We start from the raw sequence: 20,351 nt of genomic DNA on the forward strand, positions 1-20,351 counted from the left end.
TGGTTTTTGTTTTACCTGAGGTAAAGAGTTGTATTTATCTAGCTAAATCGAGTCTCATCAAGTGTTAGCGTATATTCTGTTCTGGTTTGAGGGTACTATTTCACGTGCGATTTATGTTCACACTTGATTGCGAAACAGGCACACTTTTGCTATATGTGACAGACTATACGGCAAAGCGCTCCCGCGGTAATACCTTAAGACCTTGGGTGTTGTTATTAATCTGGAATTTAATTGATCAGTATGTTTTTTCTTAAACAAATGTTAATTTGGTGAAAAAGACGAACTATCTGACGGGTCTCTCTTCCACGTGTTGATGTTTGATCCTTTTCTATCCTGCATATGTTACCTGGGTTTTACTACGTTAATACGAAACAATAAAACAGACTTTTGTGTCATATTAATGAAATGCAGTCCTTTATTCTCAATTGGACCGTGGATTTGCTGAAACAGGCTTCCAGTTGATAAATCGAAAACATTTGCTTCTGTGAAAGGACTACCAACGTGTAGAACCAAAATAGAAGGATCACAGTAACGAAAACGAGTTGTAGCACGGTCTCAAGTAGAGTCCAACACTAAATGGTTAATTTTCTGCTAATATGTTAATGGGTTTTATGTTTTCATGTATCTGGTATTGTAGATATTTAAAGAAAAAGAAGAAGCGTCATTAAATCTGCCGAGCGAAGATTCCTCAGCTGACAGCTGCCACCTGCAGCATATACGTATGTGAATGTGTGTGTGTGTCTGTGTGTGTGTGTGCGTGTGTGTGTGTGTATCTTCCAGGCAGATTCAATTGGTTTTAAATGGCTCTGGGCACTATGGGATGTAACTGCTGAGTTCATCAGTCCCCTAGAACTTAGAACTACTTAAACCTAACTAGCCTAAGGACATCACACACATCCATGCCTGAGGCAGGATTCGAACCTGCGACCGTAGCGGTCGCGCGGTTACAGACTGTAGCGCTTAGAAACTTGGTTTTACTTCAGAGAGAAAGAGAGTAATACAGCTACGTACATCTGAGACTTTTATAGCTACTCAACAACATGAAGTATTCTTCACTATAATTCCAGTCAAATTAGTGACTGTGGAACGTAGGAAACTGGCATGCAATGTAGTACCTACATTACTTAACATACCAAATAAGCCACCACAAGTGTAGCTGAAGGGGAAAACCACACAGATGTGTAAAAAAAGTCAAAACAGTAAAAACAACCCCTGTACAAAAGAAATCAAATCCCCAATTGTTGCTACATCTGAGCCACAAACCGCTAGTACCTTCAACAATTTCGCTTTTGAAACGAAACTCATAACATTTACGAAACTGTTCATATATTAAGAAGTCAAGTGAAATTTAAGAAAACGCGAATCTTATGACTTCACAGAAAATTATTGTCTGTCAAGGAAAGTGCCGATCATAATGAGAACAGACCACAACAGTAATATATGCTTCTGATGCACGAAATATGTGTATAAATATTATCTTGTTATTAGCAGAATAAACGGCAATTATATACGTATTCGCAAGTATTTTTTCACAAATAAGTTGTACTTCGTCATTGAATCAGTGGGGTTCGACTGTTTTTTACATTTCACAATCATTCTTGTCTCTTGATAATTTACTAATGCATGGATTACAAAAAGATAACGATTATTTCGTTAATTGCGTAGAAAAATAACTGAAAACAAACACTAAATCTACGTCTGGCTTTCTCATTCCTAGGGCTGCCAGTGTTGTTCCGGCTGTCAGACGATGACAACTTCCACAGCGGTGAGCACCCACTGTGCACACATAGCACTACCACGTGGCAGGGGGGCACATGTGCATTGACTAGGATCTTTGGCCAGGTGCGCGGAGCAGCTATCTTCGACCTCCGATGTTCACGTCAATTATCGTCTGTGCAGCCGCCTCCAGTGACACTGCCTCCTGGAACGCTGGAGTGAAACTGAATATGGTACAAAACGTCGCAAAATCGGCAGATAACACTGTAATTCTCCCCGTACTCGATGAACAGAACTGCTGGAGATCGCGCGAGTAGAATACCAAATGAGCAGAATCCCCGTGAGGAAAATTGCAGAGTTGAAGGTTGTATTCCAGCCGTAAAGCTTCACAGTGTGGGATCTCTAGAAGACCGCCTACTCGCTGACCTTCGAAACCACCTGCCAAGGCGAATTGAGATCACGATCATTCGTAATTATCCTCGTCTTCTCGTCGAAAAATAACGTACAATCCACTTCTTTGCTGCTTTTAGACATTAATGCTCGTTTTTGAGAAAATGATTGCACATTTAAGAAAATTGGCAAAACCATCCCCAATAAAAGCTCTCAATATTTAATTTTGGACTGCATCTTGCAATTCAGGGAGCATCATTAATAACCAATAGCTTCCATACGTAAGAAAATTAATAAAACCCTGCAGAGCAGTAATTTATTTTTTGTAGCGTCCTGACGAACCACCTTCAGGAGCTAACTGCAGCTGTGGCCGACAGACAAATATTGCTTGTGACCCTCTTATTTCTTTTTGAAATTCATTTTCTTGCTCATTACACTCTCAGCTCATCTCGTCAGGTTTTCCTGCAATTTCTTGTTGCAACGTTTACGCCTCTTCCTAATTACATGGTTGGTCGTTAAAATTGCAAAGCCATGTGTTTGGCACCAACGGAACGTCAAATTGGCGTAAAGTGTGCATCACACTTCTATATGTAAATCATTTACATTTCAGCAGTACCGCGTAAAGTAGGTAGAAGTACTGCCATCTGCATTCTGTATAAAAGAAAAGATGGTGCTGAGAGTTTTAGAATTAAAAATCGTATTTGAATGGTGTTTGTTTATGAGAAGATCGCCTCCGGCAAGAAGGAGGCACGTCCACCATTAAGTGTCGGAACTCTAATACAACAGGTTCGTGGCCTTTTGAGAGCAGGGCCAAGAGTATCGAGATAGGGGCCATTAATGAATTAACTGGGAGAAGTACTGAATGCTCCAGCCACTCCTTTTCCTATCGGCTGCCCAGGTGTAAAAGCACATCGCTCAGCCTGCGACTCTATAGACTATCTGATCACCACTACGTAATGCGGAATTAACCAGTGTAAGACGAGGTGTGACTATTGCGTTGCCAGCTTTCAGTATCATGGCAGAAACTGACATCACTACACGTCGTCCCAAACGTGTAGGAGCGTACAAGTCTCTGTGTTGGGACAACCGCCTTACATGCTGTACACTTCGGACAGGTGCAATCCCCAAACTGGTAGCTATCTTTGTACGTGGACGGAACTGGTACCGAACTTGCTGCTTAGGCTGCAACATGGCGGCCTGCATTCCCTGCAGCTAAGATGCAAACCACTGTTGTCACCAGGAGGCAAACAGCACCTGCAGTACGTCACATCACCGGGGGGGGGGGGGGGGGGGGGGGGCAGCGCCTGTCCCATCGTCTGCTATCTTGGAGTTTACACCGACGAACGATTCAGGTGGCGCGATCTCAGAATTTGAGTGGAAGGTGCTTTGGCGGCTGAGGAACAACTGCCCAGTGCTCCGTCTTTCCTCAGTGCTGGCATCACATGGGGAGATCACCCTGTACAAACATCTCATGTGACTGTTCTTGGTTGTATGGGGCAACGCCGCCGTCACCCACATCGGACCCCCACGGAGGATCTAAAACCTGGCACTGCAGGCAGCGCTTCACCTCCCGTGGAGATATCCGAAACAAATGCTTCGTCAACCGACAGATGGGGAACCGTTGCGACACCGCTACGTGGAGATGGCAGGATGACTCTGCGACTACTGTGCAAAGTTAGCCAGTGACAAAAGCTGTGCCCTGTGACATAACAAAAGTATAGGAGAACTTGGAGTGGGCGCCGGAACCCAGAACTGCTACGAGGCGTCCGCCAGTCACCAGGCGTTGGTCACTGAACTCCGCGACCAGCTCCTGTGGCGTCAGGCCACGAGCACTGAGATCAGGCCACAAGCCACGGACATCGGCCGCAGCCGGCTGTCGCCCATGCTCGATCAGCACCCGCCAGCAGCAGCAAGAGTTCCGTGACTCCGTTCCAGGGCCAGTCTCTGATAAGCCACTCCGACTTGACTGACTTCTGCGCCGTCGACGAATTCGCCGCACCCCTGCCATTCCCCTGTTCCATATGCTTTGCAGTGGCGCACAGCGGCAGCCCTTCCTCGATTTCAGCGCCTGGGACCGGCATGTAAACGCTGGCCCAGCCGAGAACGACACGTTCTGGAAGAGCAGGGCCACACGCAGCGCCTGCCGTGTGTCAGTCGGGTATCCTCGCTGTGAAATCTGCTGGCACCGGCCCGTGAAGGAGGGAGCTATGCCTTTCTGCCCTGCCTCGGCAGGCAACACCGCGCCATCCGCTCGCCCGTGCTTCACACCATCAGTCGGACTCCGGGCACCGCCATCGCTGTGCCATTGGAACGACGCGACCTTCCGCGTTAGAGAACACGTGGTAGCCACACGTGACCGCAGAGCGGCCGCATCCTGCAGTCTCAGGTCGCCTCGCATGCCGGAGACTCCAAGGCAGCGCGTGCATGGCGCCCGCCACATGTCGACGCCTGCAGCTACACAATATTACGAAGAAACTGCAGACCGTGCCAGGGAGTGAAGAGCAATCAGATGAGTGTCCAAACTGTACGAATTCGTAAAGAACTAATGAAGAGTTGTTGTATCTTCACCTCTGCCGCTGTCCACATCCCTCAAATTCGGCAGGAGAGTCCAGTCCGCATCCAGTCAGCCTACCCTTCTCACTTTTACAGTCCTGGCACAAACACTTTGCTGTAGGCGCGGAAATCCATCGGCTGACCTGCGTCACTGGGGGATCAAGCTCAACGCGGACGACACAGGGCTCTCGCCTAAGCTGCGCCCAAGCTTCAAACGACGTCCACACCAGTGACCTCACGTCTTCTAAAATCTCATTTTACGACCACGAGGACATAGCACGTCTGATAGAAATGCAAAGAACAGCCCACTATCGCCAATACAACTGACTACGTCCAATTTTTTTGGGAATATGTGGTAAGCTTCTATGGGACCAAACTGCCGAGGTCATCGGCCCCTGCGTTTAAACACTAATTAATCCAACTTAAACTAACTTACGCTAAGGAAAACATAGAAAACCATGCCCGAGGGAGGAATCAAACCTCCGACGGGGGGAGCCGCGTGAACCGTGACAAGACGCTTGAGACCACGCGGCTACCCCGCGTGGCCACCACTTCCAGAAAAGCCAATTGTAAACAAGGGCTTTGGTAGACGATGAGCTTCGCACTAAGACTACGACACTTAGACGACTGAAAGTGCATAAAAAAGGGCGACAGAGAAGACAGAGGAAGCTGTCAGCAGAGAAGTATCAGCAACTGACCTGGGTCAGTCAGCAGAGTTCAGGGCCTTCGAACGGGAACTGACAAATCAGTCAGGAACATATCAACCTTTCGGAAACCGCCCACGTCCACTGTTGATGCTGTGACTATGAAGTGGAAACGCGAAGCAACAATCACAACTAAGGAAAGATCAGGCAGACCTAATGTACTCCGGTAACAATGCTGTTAATAATAAATATAAATGATCTAGTACAAAGCGCCGGATGCTCTTTCTACATCTACATCTACATTTATACTCCGCAAGCCACCCAAAGGTGTGTGGCGGAGGGCATTTTACGTGCCACTGACATTACCTCCCTTTCCTGTTCCAGTCGCGTATGGTTCGCGGGAAGAACGACTGTCTGAAAGCCTCCGTGCGCGCTCTAATCTCTCTAATTTTACATTCGTGATCTCCTCGGGAGGTATAAGTAGGGGGAAGCAATATATTCGATACCTCATCCAGAAACGCACCCTCTCGAAACCTGGCGAGCAATCTACACCGCGATGCAGAGCGCCTCTCTTGCAGAGTCTGCCACTTGAGTTTATTAAACATCTCCGTAACGCTATCACGGTTACCAAATAACCCTGTGACGAAACGCGCCGCTCTTCTTTGGATCTTCTCTATCTCCTCCGTCAGACCGATCTAGTACGGATCCCACACTGATGAGCAATACTCAAGTATAGGTCGAACGAGAGTTTTGTAAGCCACCTCCTTTGTTGATGGACTACATTTTCTAAGCACTCTCCCAATGAATCTCAACCTGGTACCCGCCTTACCAACAATTAATTTTATATGATCATTCCACTTCAAATCCTTCCGCACGCATACTCCCAGATATTTTACAGAAGTAACTGCTACCAGTGTTTGTTCCGCTATCATATAATCATACAATAGAGGATCCTTCTTTCTATGTATTCGCAATACATTACGTTTGTCTATGTTAAGGGACAGTTGCCACTCCCTGCACCAAGTACCTATCCGCCGCAGATCTTCCTGCATTTCGCTACAATTTTCTAATGCTGCAACTTCTCTGTATACTACAGCATCATCCGCGAAAAGCCGCATGGAACTTCCGACACTATCTACTAGGTCATTTATATATATTGTGAAAAGCAATGGTCCCATAACACTACCCTGTGGCACGCCAGAGGTTACTTTAACGTCTGTAGACGTCTCTCCATTGATAACAACATGCTGTGTTCTGTTTGCTAAAAACTCTTCAGCCACACAGCTGGTCTGATATTCCGTAGGCTCTTCCTTTGTTTATCAGGCGACAGTGCGGAACTGTATCAAACGCCTTCCGGAAGTCAAGAAAAATAGCATCTACCTAGGAGCCTGTATCTAATATTTTCTGGGTCTCATGAACAGACATGATACTCGAGCAAAAAACATGTTCTAAAATTCTACAACAGATCGACGTCAGAGATATAGGTCTATAGTTTTGCGCATCTGCTCGACGACCCTTCTTGAAGACTGGGACTACCTGTGCTCTTTTCCAATCATTTGGAACCCTCCGCTCCTCTAGAGACTTGCGGTACACGGCTGTTAGAAGGGGGGCAAGTTCTTTCGCGTACTCTGTGTAGAATCGAATTGGTATCCCGTCAGGTCTAGTGGACTTTCCTCTATTGAGTGGTTCCAGTTGCTTTTCTATTCCTTGGACACTTATTTCGATGTCAGCCATTTTTTCGTTTGTGCGAGGATTTAGAGAAGGAATTGCAGTGCGGTCTTCCTCTGTGAAACAGCTTTGGAAAAAGGTGTTTAGTATTTCAGCTTTACGCGTGTCATCCTCTGTTTCAATGCCATCATCATCCCGGAGTGTCTGGATATGCTGTTTCGAGCCACTTACTGATTTAACGTAAGACCAGAACTTCCTAGGATTTTCTGTCAAGTCGGTACATAGAATTTTACTTTCGAATTCACTGAACGCTTCACGCATAGCCCTCCTTACGCTAACTTCGACATCGTTTAGCTTCTGTTTGTCTGAGAGGTTTTGGCTGCGTTTAAACTTGGAATGAAGCTCTCTTTGCTTTCGCAGTAGTTTCCTAACTTTGTTGTTGTACCACGGTGGGTTTTTCCCGTCCCTCACAGTTTTACTCGGCACGTACCTGTCTAAAACGCATTTTACGATTGCCTTGAACTTTTTCCATAAACACTCAACATTGTCAGTGTCGGAACAGAAATTATCGTTTTGATCTGTTAGGTAGTCTGAAATCTGCCTTCTATTACTCTTGCTAAACAGATAAACATTCCTCCCTTTTTTTATATTCCTATTAACTTCCATATTCAGGGATGCTGCAACGGCCTTATGATCACTGATTCCCTGTTCTGCACTTAAAGAGTCGAAAAGTTCGGGTCTGTTTGTTATCAGTAGGTCCAAGATGTTATCTCCACGAGTCGGTTCTCTGTTTAATTGCTCGAGGTAATTTTCGGATAGTGCACTCAGTATAATGTCACTCGATGCTCTGTCCCTACCACCCGTCCTAAACATCTGAGTGTCCCAGTCTATATCTGGTAAATTGAAATCTCCACCTAAGACTATAACATTAAGGTTATTCGCAGTTGTCTATACCAGACTAGCACCTCCAGAAGATAGTAAGAATGTGCAGAACTTCCAGCAGTGAAATGATGAATTGTGCAGGCTCTGGCAATTGACCCTGAACGTAAATAAATGTAGCATAGGAAATGTACATAGGAAAAGAAATCCACTACTGCACATCTACACTACTGATGACAAACAGCTGGAGACAGCGTCTGCGTAAAATATCTAGGAGCAACTATCCAGAGCGACCTTAAGTGGAATGACCACATAGAAGAGACAGTGGGGAAAGCAGACACCAGACTAAGATTCAGGGGAAGAATCTTAAGGAAGCGTAACTCATCCACGAAAGAAGTGGCTTATAAGGCGCTTGTTCGCCCGTTTCCAGAGTACTGTTCATCTACATGGGTTCCGTATCAGGTAGACGAGATAGAGAAGACCCAACAAAGACCGGCGCGTTGCGTCACGGGATCGTTTAGCTAGCGAGACAGCGTTATGGAGATGCTAAACAAACTGCACTGGCGGACGTAACAAGAGAGGCTTTCTGCATCACGCCGAGATTTACAATTGAAATTTCGGTACAGTACTTTTCAGGAGGAGTCGGAGAACATTTTACTTCCGCCCACATACATCTCACATATTGACCATGACGAAACAATTCGAGAAATTAGAGCCAATACAGAGGCTTACTGACAATCATTTTTCCCACGCACTATTCGGGAGTGGAACAGGGTTGGAGGGATCAGATAGTGTTACCGAAATTATCATCCGCCACACACCATTACGTGGCTTGTGGAGTATGATGTACATCTAGATGTACTGACGGACAGGAACCGGCGAACATTGCAGAAGATAGTTGTAAAAGTCGCATTAGATCAACAGAAGGAGTCAATTTTGAGTTCGGAATGCTAACAACAATCGAGCTAGCACAATCAGTGAGCATAGGGAGTAAAAAAAAAAAAAAAGGGGTACAATGGCCGGATAGCTTCTCAGACGCCATCCACTTGAGGTGTGTATAGAGTGACACCACTGGAAGGTGAATGACTGGAAAGAGTGATTTAGAATGGTGAATCACGCTGTACACTGTGGCATTCCGAGAGAAGGGTTTGGGTTTGGTGAATCCCTGGAGAATGTTACCTACCATCGAATGCAGTGCCACAGTGAAGGGCGCGTTTCGTCCTTAGCGTGCAATGCCCTTACAGCGCTTACAGAAACGCTAAATGTGGAAGAATATGAACATACACTGAAGCCCCAAAGATACTGGTATAGCCATGAATGTTCAAACACAGAGATATGTACACAGGCACAATACGGCACTGTGGATGGCAATGCCTATATAAGACAACATGTCTGGCACAGTCGTCAACATTTAAATAAGTTTGAACGTGGTGTTATAGTCGGAGCATGATCGATGGGAGACAGCATCTCCGAGGTAGCGATGAAGTGGGGATTATCCCGTACGACCATTTCACGAGTGTGCCATGAATATCACGAATCCGGTAAAACATCAAATCTCCGACATCAGATCGGTTGCAAAAAGATCATGCAAGAACGGGACCAACGACAACTAAAGAGAATCGTTCAACATGACAGAAGTGCAACCCTTACGCAAATTGCTGCAGTTTTCAATGCTGGGCCATCAACAAGCGTTAGCGTGCAAACCATTCAACGAAACGTCATCGATAAGGGCTTTCGGAGCCCAAGGCCCACTCGTGTACCATTGATGACTGCACGACAGACCTACTAAGGAGAATGTCTACACTACGCTTGTCCGTCCGATTTTAGAATACTGCTTCCCGATGTGGGATCCTTACCAGATAGGACTGACGGAGTACATCGAAAAACTTCAAAGAAAGACAGCACGTTTTGTATTTACAATTTTCTACATGTCTCCACATGAGGACATTGTGATTGAAAGGTTGTAATAGCTTAGAAATTTAAGACATTAGTCAACTGTTGTTTTGGTCATCTGACGGTGATTTCACAATACCCCGCGTCCAAGAGAGGCGAAGGCCACTTACAGAAGAAGAAGTTATACATCACCTTAATTCATCTGAAATTGACGATCTATCTGATGATCCTGGCATAATTTTGAACAAGAGGACAATGATGGAGGTATTTTAGACGTTTTGTATCATACGATATATTGTAAGCTGAGCAGGGTAGACGCAAAGCCCGCTAACTGCATGATAAGTGACTCTGAGATAATCACGAAACACTCGTCCCATCCTAACGACAATGCATTGGCAATAACAACGTTGTTGCGTATGAATTTGTTATAGCGCAGTGAACGTAAAGCTGAATAAGAAAAAATCCATTCTAATCGTAATGGACTGAAAGGTAGCTCTGACTGGTCAGATTGGTAAGTCTGATGTCTGTTGACGTTGTTTGTATCCGGACATGGCAGGGCGACAGCCACGCATATTGGGCATTTAGAGGGCTTTGCATCCGAAGGCAACATGCAGTTAGCTGCTTTTGAAACCGAACACGATTTTCGACCGCCGTTTTTGACGGTTTTAGCCAGTTTTGCAACCTGAAAGATGGATTGAATATAAGAAAAACGCACCACAATGAGGCCTTCCTAAAAATAAGACCCTTGATTTGCTTCACTTTAGGACAAGTGTGTCCAGTGTACTGACAAAAATAAAATAGATAAGGCAGGTGCCAGGAAAAGGGGGCATCCCACTAGTGAGAGTCCTAGTACGAGGGCTGTCCAGAAAGTAAGTTACGATTGATCGCAAAATGAAAATCGCAGTGAAAATCAGAAATGTTTCATTTGTAACAGTTAACCATACCTTTCAGCTACTTCTCTACGTAGTCGCCGTTCTGACTCAGACATTCGTCGTAGCGTTGTACCAACTTTCCAATACCCTCATCATAGAAGGCAGCCGCCAGTGATTTCCGCCAATTCTCTATGCTAGCCTAAAGCTCGTTGTCTGTGCCAAAATGTTGTCTTCATAGCCAGCGGTTCGTTTGAGCACAGATGAAACTCAGTGGGAGACAATTACGGGCTGTATTGTGGGTAACCAAACATTTCCAATTGAAACGATGCGGGAACATCTTCATTGCCCCTGCAGAATGAGCCTGAGAATTGTCTTGAAGAAGAAACCGCATGACAGTTATGTAATGTTGGTTGCGTAGCTTCAGGGGGAAATTCTCACCATGTCCTCGTACTTGGCGGGAGACACTATTTTCTATAACATCTTTACGCGCTCACTAAGAGCTCAGGAACGAAAAGAGCGACATAATTATACCTAGAGTCATACTAGAGACACTGCCCAACACATCTTTGCAAAGCTTTATCGGATTTTCATAGTCGTTTCCATTTCGCGACCGATCGTAACTTACTTTCTGGATAGCCCTCGTACTTCAAAACGAGCCATTGTGGAAGTTCGACCTGAAGATGAAGTTCGTTTGGACAACGCTGGGCATCTTCCAGTGGTAAATGACAAAAAATCATTTGACAGATGCAAGAAACCGGGTTGCAAAGGGAAAACCAAATTTTATTGTGTAAAATTTAGCATTCACTTATGTATGAGTAGGAAAAAAAATTGTTTCTTTGATTATCATTCTTCACAAATGTAAAACCATGGCTTATATATAAAATCATTAAGTAAGGTTTGTGTAATTTATGTATTTTGCTGAAATAAATCAAATAAAATACTGTGACTTTTTGACTTGTACTGCACCCACTTGAACACAATGTCCTCATTTGGGGAAGCGTTGTATCCCCCCTTGGGGGGGGGGGGGGAGGACAATTCGGAATATTTTATGTATCTGAAACATCATAATTTAATTCGAAGAACTGGACAGCGAAGCCATGATTTTTTTTTCAGGAAAAAAATAATTCGTGACGGAAACGGTTAAGGATACAGAGAAGAATTGCGCTTCTATTCTAACCGAACCCCGCCGATTCAACGTGTGACAGCTATTTCTGCTAATTTCCAAGTGTCCGAATCGTGTGAAATCGAGCCTTTTGAACTACGGAACTAAAAGTTATCAGCTGTTGCACTAGCTGTGTTAGTTTTATGGTACACAATAATGTTTTGCGTACCTAGAAAGGGAAAACTTGGACGCTCTCAGAGCTACAGAAAACGTGCTACTATCCCAGTCACTTTTACGACGGCCACCTCGAATACTGGCAATTAAGCATTGGTAATAAATACACACGATATCCCTGTTACTACTTTTGATGATTTTTATAATATTTTGTTCTTGAACTGACCGTCCGTAACCTAACAGAATATTGTTAATTTAACGCAACAAATTCCTGTTGCATTTCACTCCCGAGTGCTCTGTGAATAACGGGGCTCGATTTGCAGTAGTTCCGGTACACAGTAAAGAAATTTTACACTCAACGAACTGCTCTCCCTACCCGCCTACCTTGTAGTTTTATCAGCACCACAGTAGGTTGGTGTAACCTTATCGTATGACGATCCCTCTGAAAAAGATACGAAGACTATGAAATTTTTGGTCGCCAGTTCTGAAGTTCAATTTAACTTGATTCTTTCAGAAGCTATTGAATTGTTACTGAAATGAATTAACGTTATTACTATTAATTTCCAGTTTCCTGTTTTGAATCAATACGGAAGATCAATATGGAAGCAAGTGGTGAAATTCTCATCTAGCTCAATGGATATCATCTTTAATATCAACAGTTATGTGTTAATGAAACTTGTATGACTGAAAATTAAGTGAAAAGATCTCCAGATTATGAAGCTTTAAGAGAACCAGCAATGCGACCAGATAATTTTATATCCATACGAAAAAACACAAAGCTGCGCTTTACAAGTATGTACTCTTGCAACAGTCTTTCATTTTCGTGATTCTGAAATTATTTTATGTGATCATTTGACCATTCAGATTGACTCAAAATTATTTCAAGAAATTGACAAGGAACTCAGGACGCAGTTTGTGACTTCAGGAGAATGACTTTCACAAACACTTTAAATATTACACTCATTAATTAAACGTGACGCTTGCGACTGTAATGTCCATTACACTTTTGACTACGTGTATCAACTAAACAAGCTTTCCTCGATTATTGCAGTGTTAGTCGTGCTGCAGATGACAGATGACGATTGGAGAATGATAACTGGGTGGGCTCTTCACATTTCCCGCTAGAAGGAATTAATTTCCTACCACCACGCTACTTGCAGTAGCCATTTTCTTTGAAGTTGCAATCGCTCCAATTTCCACCTCAGATAAATATTGGATATTCTTGCTGTTTAAAACCCGCAATTTCTGGAGACGGCTTTAGGATGCAAATGACGCTGCCACTCCAACTTTGACTCGCATAAGCACCGTTTTTGCACTCACAGAATTTGCCATTCCGCCTCTTACTGCCTTATTTTCGCTTCATTGCGTTCTGTCACTCGCGCCACTAGATCCAATGTCGTACAAAAACAGTGTGTTGAAAACCCAAAGGCGATCCCCAGATTTCTTTGACACGTAATCGATTCGGATTTCCGGTTTCGAATTATCTACGAATACTACAGTCGACGCGTTTACAAAAACATTTCTGCTGTTACTTCTATTTTCTATAAATACTATCTACTACTTTATTCGCTATTTACAGATTTTCGAAGACCTTTAACATAGCTTGTAGGCATCGATATTTTTATGTACCGATTTTTGATAATCAAAGTTTAATTGAAAATTTTTTATTAAACTTTTGGATGAAATTTAGGCTACTCGTTACAGTATCACATTTCCCTGGTACCCTCAGTACAAAAGCCGTCTGCCAAATGAGCACTCGCCCTCCAGAACAACGTTCTGGATGCTGTGACTGAAGAAGTCTTCGAGCCACTCACATATCTAGGAAAACTGTTCCGTATGCTCGCAACTTCGTTTACAATTTGCAGTGGGGTACCATGTGAAACGCTCTCAAGAAATCTAGGAGTACGGCATCTGCCTGTCGAACTTCAACCGTCGTCCTGGGTCCAAAGAACGTCGTACAGGAAAAGGGCAACCTTAGTTTCGCACGAGCGGTGCTTTCTAAGTAATTGCTGTTTTGTGGGCGAAGCTTTACCCTCTGAACGAAATTTTGTGCTCATGAATTCTAAAAAATGGTTCAAATGGCTCTGAGCACTATGCGACTTAAATTCTGAGGTCATCAGTTGCCTATACCTTAGAACTAATTAAACCTAACTAACCTAAGGACATCACACACATCCATGCCCGAGGCAGGATTCGAACCTGCGACCGGAGTGGTCGCTCGGCTCCAGACTGTAGCGCCTAGAACCGCAAGGCCACTCCTGCCGGCTCATGAATTCTGCAGCTAACTGATGTTAAGGATATTAGCCTGTAATGAGTCCTTTTACTCTTCTTACACTCCTGGAAATGGAAAAAAGAACACATTGACACCGGTGTGTCAGACCCACCATACTTGCTCCGGACACTGCGAGAGGGCTGTACAAGCAATGATCACACGCACGGCACAGCGGACACACCAGGAACCGCGGTGTTGACCGTCGAATGGCGCTAGCTGCGCAGCATTTGTGCACCGCCGCCGTCAGTGTCAGCCAGTTTGCCGTGGCATACGGAGCTCCATCGCAGTCTTTAACACTGGTAGCATGCCGCGACAGCGTGGACGTGAACCGTATGTGCAGTTGACGGACTTTGAGCGAGGGCGTATAGTGGGCATGCGGGAGGCCGGGTGGACGTACCGCCGAATTGCTCAACACGTGGGGCGTGAGGTCTCCACAGTACATCGATGTTGTCGCCAGTGGTCGGCGGAAGGTGCACGTGTCCGTCGACCTGGGACCGGACCGTAGCGACGCACGGATGCACGCCAAGACCGTAGGATCCTGCGCAGTGCCGTAGGGGAACGCACCGCCACTTCCCAGCAAATTAGGGACACTGTTGCTCCCGGGGTATCGGCGAGGACCATTCGCAACCGTCTCCATGAAGCTGGGCTACGGTCCCGCACACCGTTAGGCCGTCTTCCGCTCACGCCCCAACATCGTGCAGCCCGCCTCCAGTGGTGTCGCGACAGGCGTGAATGGAGGGACGAATGGAGACGTGTCGTCTTCAGCGATGAGAGTCGCTTCTGCCTTGGTGCCAATGATGGTCGTATGCGTGTTTGGCGCCGTGCAGGTGAGCGCCACAATCAAGACTGCATACGACCGAGGCACACAGGGCCAACACCCGGCATCATGGTGTGGGGAGCGATCTCCTACACTGGCCGTACACCACTGGTGATCGTCGAGGGGACACTGAATAGTGCACGGTACATCCAAACTGTCATCGAACCCATCGTTCTACCATTCCTAGACCGGCAAGGGAACTTACTGTTCCAACAGGACAATACACGTCCGCATGTATCCCGTGCCACCCAACGTGCTCTAGAAGGTTTAAGTCAACTACCCTGGCCAGCAAGATCTCCGGATCTGTCCCCCATTGAGCATGTTTGGGACTGGATGAAGCGTCGTCTCACGCGGTCTGCACGTCCAGCACGAACGCTGGTCCAACAGAGGCGCCAGGTGGAAATGGCATGGCAAGCCGTTCCACAGGACTACATCCAGCATCTCTACGATCGTCTCCATGGGAGAATAGCAGCCTGCATTGCTGCGAAAGGTGGATATACACTGTACTAGTGCCGACATTGTGCATGCTCTGTTGCCTGTGTCTATGTGCCTGTGGTTCTGTCAGTGTGATCATGTGATGTATCTGACCCCAGGAATGTGTCAATAAAGTTTCCCCTTCCTGGGACAATGAATTCACGGTGTTCTTATTTCAACTTCCAGGAGTGTATATACAACCAAATAAATTTACACTATCTGATCAAAAGTGGACGTTAATACGAGGTAAAAAAATGAAATAATAGTGTGACATTGTTGGCCGGGAGGTCCCATCCGCGGAAGTTCCGCCGCCGGGTTGCAAGTTTTATTTCAGATGACGCCACAGTGGACGACTTGCGTGTTGGTGATGATGATGAGAACAACACAATACCCAGTCCACGAGCAGAGAAAATCTCCAACCCGACCAGGAATAGTGTGGGGGAGGGACGAGTTGATGAGGGGATACCTAATTAATTAATTTATTAGGTATCAGTCTGATATTAAAATTGGTGCAGTATCGGAGAGGCGTAGGGTGGGGGGAGCGTCCACTGTTTTGAATAAATTAAGTCTCGTGGTATGTACTTTGCTATAATAGTTTAAAGTCGCCTCCAACTAGTACACCATGGCCTGAGTATTTACGCATTTAATGGTCTGTTTCATCAGTCTGCTAACCACATCTGTATTGGAAGTTACAATTACAATAACTTGTAATTATATTAAAAATCAAGGAAGATAAAACAATAATTTTCGGGCTTGCCCATGACACCACACCGGGTCGTCGCCGGCGATTGCTTGTCTACAAAACACTTGTAAATGTGGACGGCACTCTTGGTGCTTCTGCATCTACCTCCAAGGGAAAAAAGAACGAAGTAAGGGGAGTAGGTAAAACTACTCAATTTGTTCTTATAAATGGACCTACTTTGTTTTGTGGCGCGAGGTTTAATTTTTCTCTTATGAAAAGTTCTACATCCTCCAGTATGGGAAATGGATGGATAACTGTTGCTTTCGTTGCCTGTAACAGTGCAGGGAGAGCTGGTTTGGAATCCTTTGAAACTCGTGAAATTTTGGCGTACCGTACTATACCTGTATCCGAGATTATTATCTCTGGAGAGACGTTAACTCGAACGGTTAGTGTATTGGAAAGAGGTCGTAAGATGAACGTCAACAAAAGTAATGGAATGCAGTCGAATTTAGTCAGATGATGCTGACATAATTAGATTACGATGTGAGAAACTAACTATGGATGTGTTTCGATATTTAGGCAGCAAGAAGATTCACTATTTCCGAAATAGGGAGAATACAAAATGCTAACTGACGACGGTAAGAAAAGTATTTTATAAAAAGAGCAATTTGTTAACATGCAGTACATCGTGGCGACCACAACCACAGATCAGACATCAAAAGCCTTTGAAAGTCATGCAGGTGAACTACCTACGAAATCTTGTTGCTGGGTGCTAAGGTACTGCTGGCATAGCGGGCGTGCTGCACTTTGCCACAGCAGGCCCTGTCACAATATAGCTACCAGTCAGATGCTGGAGCACAATCACAGGTGTTTCCGGGTCGCAAGACGGTGCTGCCGAAGAAAGTAGAGAAGGAAGGCCTACTCTATAGGCTGTCCTCTTCGGGCACTCTGGAGTACTCCAAGGTCCCGAGCTCGGTGTGGGTCACCCTGACCTGTAATTGATGGCCTCTGCAGCGCCAGAGGCGCCCAGCTGACGTCAGACCGCCGCGGCCTTCCATTGCTATTCTACGCACCGCCGCGAGCCGACCTGCCGAGTACAGAACCTCATCACTTACTGAGCCCTTTGATACCGCGCTCACCGCGATACTGGTACGACACACCTCACCACACCTTGCACACGCCGTTCAGGGACAGAAATGATCCCACTGACTAATAATGTTGTCCGAAGCGCAGGTACCAATCCAATTGATCACATTTTGTTCAAAATGGTTCAAGTGGCTCTGAGCACTATGAGACTTAACATCTGAGGTCATCAGTCCCCTAGAACTTAGAACTACTTAAACCTAACTAACCTAAGGACATCACACACATCCATGCCGGAGTCAGGATTCGAACCTGCGACCGTAGCAGCCGCACGGTTCCTGACTGAAGCGCCTAGAACGGCTCGGCCACAACGGCCGGCTCGAATTTTGTATTTCAGGCTAGTCGCACTGAATAATCAGTGATAACAAGCAACAGAGCACTATCTGAACTGAGCACGTGGTGACTAATGGAAATTTGTTCCTAGCCGGTACCCGAACCCGGATTTAGCACTTATCTTGAGCAGTCGCAAGCCATCTGAACATTCATCCGAGCATGACTCGGACTTTCACTGGCACTGATGTACCCATCAAGGAATCTCACGAAAGCCAGATAATTCGACTCCATCTCTGCCACAGAAATTCCATTATGTTGGCGTCTAGGAGGCTAATTAATATCATTTTATGCCGTCACATGTCGACTGATTCTGTCCTCATCGAGCAACTTCTATAATTTCAATAAATATAAATAAAGTGGCATTAATCCAAGTATCGATGATTGATTACATAAGTAATACAAGAGTTTTGTTGATCGCCGAACATGAAGAAAGTCTTTATACAAGTTTTCTAAGAAAAATTGGCTATGAACGTAAATTTTAATAGTTAAGTAGTAATTACCAAACGACGTAGCTATCTAAAAAACAATAACAAAGTTTTTAAAAACGCAGTTTTATATTATACAGGGCCATCTCGTTTTTGATGTGTTAGATGTGAAAAATCTGGCACAATCTCCTCTGCTGATATGGTTATTATTAATGTTAACATTACTTATTATTAATATTATTTAATGTTACTGTTATTTCTGTTATTTGTTATGTTTCATAGTTTACTACATTGTGAAAAGTGATAAACCAAAATGCGCGTAATTAGTACTCGAAGAATTCCTTTTAACTTCGTTTCTATGAATCAGTTTGTGAACGACGTGCAGTTGTCTCACTTCTGCCAAAGCGAACTGCAGGAAAACTAAATGTATTTCAGTATGTTCCCATTGTAATTCCATCATGAAATTTGGCACACACATAAACAAAAAGTGTAAGACTGATATTCATTTGCTCAACCGGAAACTTTTGAGTTATGAAATTATAAGTAATTAAAAAAATTCGGTTTGGGAACGTTTAACATTTGCATGAGTATGGTGACGTATCAGATTATTTAAAACTTATAAGAAACTGAATAAAACGATACAAATTTCTAATCTATAAATCAAGCACTTTTTGAGATTTTGCTCTTTTAGGGTTTGAAAATATAACGAAAATCCGACCGTTTTCGAAAATTTAAATTGTAATCACTGAAAATGAGATTGTTAAAGTCCTTTAGTTTAGGATTCTATCATCTTTTTATAAGCAGATTAAAGTGACAAAAAGCTACAAAACTCTAAATGACTAAAGTTAAAATTCACGTTTTTATGTTTTAATTTCACACAGAATAACCCTGCAAACTCTTAAGAATTTTTACAACTCATAACAGATGGCTGTATGGCCTGCGTGAAAAAGTAATCTTTCATTTTTTGAATAAATGAACTTCACTTCTGACACATACGGACAAATGTAGATTTTGCATACCTGTCAGGTGGAGACATGTAGTCACTATAAACAGCCTGTGACGACTTTTAACATTACTTTGCTTGTAATTTCCTGCTTAGTTCACATGTTGTCATATGTAGTTCACAACATTTTGATGTATAGCCAAGAAACACTGTGATCTATACAAAAAAAAATTATAAATAAACTTTTCCAAATATAAGCTGTCAAGATCATTGGTAAGTTACGAATCCACCTCTATTATAGCAATACAAAAATAGAATTAAACAAAAAATTTTATGAAATTATTGCACGTTTAGCTGTTGTCTAAAATAATGTACGGAAAGCATTATGTAGAAATCGAACAGCGCGTTGGTGTTAGTTTTACTATGCAGTAAGAGAAATCACAAGAAACTGAAGATTACTCACTTTATAATGGTATGCGTAGCGCTGTTCGCCATCGTGGTTGGAGGAAAAAAAGCCCTGAGCAATTAATTATTACGGAAAATCGGCCCCTTTCGGCTTTTTATCACTGCTTGTCTGTGTATAATTTATTTCCACTGCGTTCCGGTACAGGATTTTCGGTTTTCGGTTCAGAAGCGCGGAACGTCGATTTTAGAAGCACAGAGCAACGACGGGCGATTCGTACAGTACCGTCGAAGGACTCCGATACGAGTGCAAGAGACGCGACCGTTCCACGTGGCACCACAGTCAGTTACTCTCACTGCCGCTGCTTGGCGGCTGTTGTCGAGCACTGAGGTGGAAAGGCGGCGGCACAACAGGTCGTGAGCGCGCTGTCACGTGGGTGGAAGAGAAGCGCGAGGCGAGGCAAAGAGTGGCCAGTTTAGCTTCTTTCCCGCTGATCTGCTTAATCTCACTGGCGTGCTCACGAGAAAAAGTAATTATTCGCACCTAAAGGGATTTGAAGATTATTATTTCCTTGTTGCTGGTTATTTTTGTAATATGAAGTCCATCTAGTTGGTTGACGGGTAGATAATTTTTTCTTCTGCTCCTTTTCTATCTTCTACAACACGAGGAACATAAGTCCTAGAGAATAAATAAATAGAATCTTTTTTGTAGGTATTTTGATGTACTTCAGTTTCGTGCTTGGAAAAATTTTCGTCAGACGCCGCCGTTTTAGAGATATCCAAGTAAAACGTAGAAAAGCCACCTTTACAGCCGTCCTATCCCCGCGCTCACAGCCCACCTGTCAGGACTCTTGGCTCGTTGTTCATGACACTCCCGCTACCACTGTACAAATATTTACTACTACACGAGTATTTTCCCAATTTTCCCTCGTTGACTGGACTAGTTAATAGAAAGTATTTACGATTGTT

At 44.3% G+C, this 20,351-nt stretch overlaps 1 protein-coding gene across 1 annotated transcript in view; it reads right to left on the reverse strand.

The window, feature by feature from the left end:
* LOC124588879 (neprilysin-2-like) overlaps window positions 1–19,767 on the reverse strand; it is a 202,233-nt gene extending 182,466 nt beyond the window's left edge. The window contains exon 1 of the mRNA XM_047131502.1: window positions 19,444–19,767. Within this exon, the coding sequence (XP_046987458.1) occupies window positions 19,444–19,475 (32 nt within the window). The 5' untranslated portion in view covers window positions 19,476–19,767. The remainder of the gene's footprint in view (window positions 1–19,443) is intronic.
* Between the last annotated feature and the right edge of the window lie 584 nt (window positions 19,768–20,351).

This window comes from Schistocerca americana, chromosome 2, assembly GCF_021461395.2.
Source record: "Schistocerca americana isolate TAMUIC-IGC-003095 chromosome 2, iqSchAmer2.1, whole genome shotgun sequence".
In the NCBI taxonomy this organism is placed as follows: domain Eukaryota; kingdom Metazoa; phylum Arthropoda; class Insecta; order Orthoptera; family Acrididae; genus Schistocerca; species Schistocerca americana.